Below are 4,567 nucleotides of genomic sequence, written 5' to 3' on the forward strand. Positions count from 1 at the left end.
TCCTCCCAGGTGATTATTATATATATAGCGCGTATTCCGTTGGTATATCGTTTGGCTTCTTTCATTGTAAAATATTTATATTTTATTCCGCAGCCTGTGCTAGAGCATGTGACAAGGAATCTGTACTTTCCCCCGTGTTCCTTTCATCGTTCTCTTCCTCGTATCTTTAGTCTTTTTACGAATGTCTCCGCCTCGCGTCGTGTTTTCAATCTCTACGCTTTGCCGTTCCTTCGACGAAACGACGCTTTCTCCTTTCGCTCGTTATTCCCCGTTGTTTTCGTTCAACTCTCGAGATGTCGCTAAATGGAAAGAGAGGAGAGAAGAAAGAAAAAAAGTGAAGTCGTTTTTATCTTCGGAGCGGAGAGAGAGTGAAACTTTCGGAATCGGTTGTAGCGGGAAGGAAAACCGGATAAGAGAAAGGAAAATGAAGTGGACGATAGAATTTTTTTGAAAGAATCAGCGTATCATATATCACCGCCGCTTATGTCACGTTTCGATGTTCGGGGTCCGTCGTCTAATTAGAAGCCTCTCGTGACGCGAGATTTCAACAAACCTATTCTGGTCTAACAACTAGGAAACCAAGTAATCTTACTTTCTCTCTTTCTCTTAGAGCTCATGCTTTTTTCTCTTATTACGCGTCCACGGACAAGAGACATTTGTTTTTTTTTTACACGTCTAGATAAAATATCATCCCTCTAATCGATATCTAACGTTAATAAGAGCAATTATTTTATCGAACTAATTTCACCGACGATCTCTCTGTAATGATTTGATTATGCGCCGATATCCGTCACCGTGTGTATCGGCTACGTGACACGTCTGTAGGAGAAATCGTTCTATCGTACGGAAACGGGGAAGAAATAGTAATGGTAGAAGGAGGCAGGAGAAAAGGAAGAAACGATGAGAAAAAGTGGTTGAGAAGAACTTATCCAACGAAAGGTCCGTCTCGTTGATTCCCGGTTCCTTATCACGATGGAGATAAGGAAAATCGCGATTGGTTTTTTCACGTCGAGTTCGACTACTTTCTCATAATGATTCTCGGTTAGAAAAACGCTCAGCGAGCATTCTTTCCTTCGATCTCTGGCTGGTAATAGGAGGTTGCGCGCCGCAACGGGGAGGAAGATACAAATAAAGTCGTTCCTCGCGTGCGGGCCAGCAGAGCTTTCTCGATCGTACACGATTCAGCGATGGTTTCGTTACGTTATTTTTTCACATTTCTTCGCGAAGAAACGATAACAGTCGTCAGTAGTAGCAGCAGCGGCAGCATCATCAGCAGCAGCAGCAGCAGCAGCAGCAATGGCAGCACACGTTATTATTTTTTTTCTTTCTTTTCTTTCATTCGTATTCGTTTTATCCTCAGGGTATTATTCGCGAAGACCTGATCGGACACGAGACGCGTTCGTACGTTCCTGCCTGCGCGTCTCTCGCTTGTCCTCCGCGATTCGATTCTCCGTTTAATACTGATTTAACATAGAAACAGATCCTTTCGAACATGGAGAGTTTCCGAAAGATATACTATCCCACGTGATATGCGTGGCGTCGATTAGAGGAGAGAAATGGAGAAGAAGAAGCGGAGGTGGGGCGACACGGGCAGGGTAATAGCTCACTTGCCTAGCCCGAATTTCATGAAAATCAGTTCCTTTCCTTTCGACAAGATATCGCCGCCAGCGCTCGCACCGGCCATCTCCGTGAATTTCTGCATCAGATTCGGCCCTGTACTCTGCTGCTGTTGTTGCTGTTGTTGGCCTTGCGCGCTAGGTTGTGTCTTCGCTTGTGGCGTCGGCAATACCGTCGGTATCCCTCTCATCGGCTTACTCGTACTCTGGCTTCCCTGCATCGACGAGCTCTGGTTCTGTTGCGAATACGGTTGTTGCTGTTGCTGTGGTTGCTGTTGTTGTTGCTGTTGTTGAGTTTGCGGTTGTTGGAATTGTTGAGCCTGCGGACCAAATCCTGTCCCTTGTTGCTGGTAACCCTGACCGGGTTGCTGGTAACTTTGGTTCGGTTGATTCGGCTGTTGCTGTTGATACGGCTGGTTCTGTTGCTGATAGTCTTGTTGTTGCTGCATGTGCTGCCCAGGGCCCTGCATACCTCCCGGCACATTACTACCACGGTTGATCGCGCCTCCCCTCCCCTTCCCCTAGAAATTAAAGCGATGCAAATTAACAGGAGGAACATCAGGATCCGTTGCTTGTTTCTTCCTTTCGTTCTCTCTGGCAACTTGTTTCTCAATATCCTGACCAGTTCGATTAAACGTTTCGTTTTTAAGTGTGGTTTATGGTTGCTCGGTAACTCTGAAAAGTTTAAACAGATTCGTTTTTATTCTCTAACCAAACAGATCACACTCCGTCTGCCATGCGGTGTCCGCTGATCTTCCATCTAATCAAACATTAAGATCTATCGTAATGTCATTACACTTTACAACGATATCTGCCTGCTTTTTTCTTCTTCTTTTACACCCTACCATGTCGCATACCTATGAGGTTCTATGGAACACACACAATGCGTTTCAACATTATGCGAGAAATGTGTCGATATATATATACCTAGATGAACGAGGTATGAGAATGTTGTCTAAATTACATCGCTAATCAGACGCAACACGCTCGAAACATCAAACTTTTCATAGCCTGACTGTTCTGGTAACGAGCCTACTTTCGATCGATGAAGAAGGGGGGCGGGGGCGAGATACGTATGTCGATCTTTTCACGGCGCGGCGCTAAACTTTTAGAAGATGTGAGGAGATACTATGTAAGTGGAAACTGAGGGGAACGGTGGCGGAGATGAGAAGGGTGGCAGAAGCAGAGAGAGAGAGAGAAAAGAAGAGAAAGAAAGAGAAGAGCAGAATCTAAGAGAGTTACTACGAAAGCATGATGTATAATGCGCATTCGGTATGGTGCACACATGCTTAGACGACATATTTATCGAAAGCGTTCAATGACAAGCCTCGCACACACTACTCGATACTTTCCTCCTAATGAAAATGTATATTTCCTTTGTTAAATGTACGTTCGATAATTTTCACTAATCGCGACATTTTTTTCTCTTCGTTACACACGAGCGGAAAGCTGTTCGCACGGACGAAAGTAGAATAAGTAGAAAGTAGAAAAGCTTTCAGGCGGCTCGTTCTTTCTTCCCGAAGATACAAATCGAAGAAGAATCGTATTAAAAAAGGAAATGCGTTTTCATCGTTTTGTGTAATTGCACAATTATCGCAATGTGTTACTGTTAGAAGTACCTTGACGAATTACCGTTCGAAAGCAAACGTTTACAGAGTGAAACAAGCGGCACACACACCTGTATAAACACGTTACATAAACTTTTGCGTGAGCTTCTAACAATATGTATGTACATCGTATTGCAGGCATTGAAGAACGTTAGTGTGAAGAAACAAAAGAACGATCAAACGGAAAAAATTCAATATCGTCGACGAGTAAGCTAAATTGCCAATCGCTTAGGAAACATACCTGAGAATCATCGAAAACATTTTTCAATCCTTAAATTCGAGCCGTTCGACTCGATTTACAATTCACTCGGGTTTTCTCTTCTACAAACCGTGGATCGTTGGCGAAAGAAAGAATTAAGTAACGGGAGTTGGAAAGGGTTGGACGAACTGAAAGAGAAATAAACGAGGGAGAGACGAAGACTGAAGCGTGTAAACGATGCGATTATGAGAAGAAGAGGAAGAAAAAATATATATATAATAAGCGAGAAGTGAAAATCTTGGTCGATAGAGCAGTGGACTCACCTGTTGTTGAAGGTGGGGCGGTACAGGACCTTGCTGATGGGCACCCATAGGTGTGGGCCCATGTTGGTTGGACGTGGTTACAGTGGTGTAGCTGTGGTGATTCGCTTGTTGGTACGCTAGATGCGGTGGATTGTTTTGTTGATGTTGGAGTTGATGTTGTTGGTTGTTCATTAGTGATGGTTGTTGTTGTTGTTGTTGTTGTTGTTGTTGTTGTTGTTGTCTAGAGTCTAAGTGACAGACAGGGACAGACACAGGCACAATGCAGGCATCTAGCAACAGAGAAGAGAACAAGACCGTGTTGTCATTCATGGCGCATTTATTCTTTTAAATGGACATTTAGACGCGCAGCCTGAGTGTGCCGAGTAATATTCTCTCTCTTTCAACCTCTACGAAACATATTCTTTTTCCTTTTTCTCTCTTTTATTCTTTACATTTTCATCTACTGCTACCGTGTATTCCCTCGACATTGTTATCTCTCGTTCTACGCTAGATTTTGCTTTCGAATACACCTTTTGGGCGGAAAGCAAACTTTCTTCTCGGCTACTCGGCAAAACTTGGACCTGCGCATAATTTAGGAAAGTTTTTTCTATTCTTTTTTCTCCGCGACTTTATCTCGTGTAACTTCAAGACACGAAATCTGACAAAAGTATCGTTATTAGAGTAACAGCCGAAAAAACGAATTGTCAAACAAGTGTGAATTATTCTTTTGAATGTCTAAATGGCCAGCATGACAACACGACACGAACGACAATCATGTGACACGACGACCATCGACCAGTTCAGGCACACAGAAACAGATTATGTCGTTATAGAGTACACGCA

General features: G+C 43.5%; 1 protein-coding gene across 1 annotated transcript in view; it reads right to left on the minus strand.

The window, feature by feature from the left end:
- Window positions 1–1,543: 1,543 nt before the first annotated feature.
- LOC108577764 overlaps window positions 1,544–4,567 on the minus strand; it is an 11,327-nt gene continuing 8,303 nt past the window's right edge. Inside the window, exons 15-16 of the mRNA XM_017940963.1 lie at window positions 3,746–4,014; window positions 1,544–2,137 (exon numbers count right to left, since the gene is read on the minus strand). Of these exons, the coding sequence (XP_017796452.1) occupies window positions 1,604–2,137; window positions 3,746–4,014 (803 nt within the window). The 3' untranslated portion in view covers window positions 1,544–1,603. The remainder of the gene's footprint in view (window positions 2,138–3,745; window positions 4,015–4,567) is intronic.

The sequence above is a fragment of the Habropoda laboriosa genome, unplaced genomic scaffold (assembly GCF_001263275.1).
Source record: "Habropoda laboriosa isolate 0110345459 unplaced genomic scaffold, ASM126327v1 scaffold816, whole genome shotgun sequence".
Lineage (NCBI taxonomy): Eukaryota > Metazoa > Arthropoda > Insecta > Hymenoptera > Apidae > Habropoda > Habropoda laboriosa.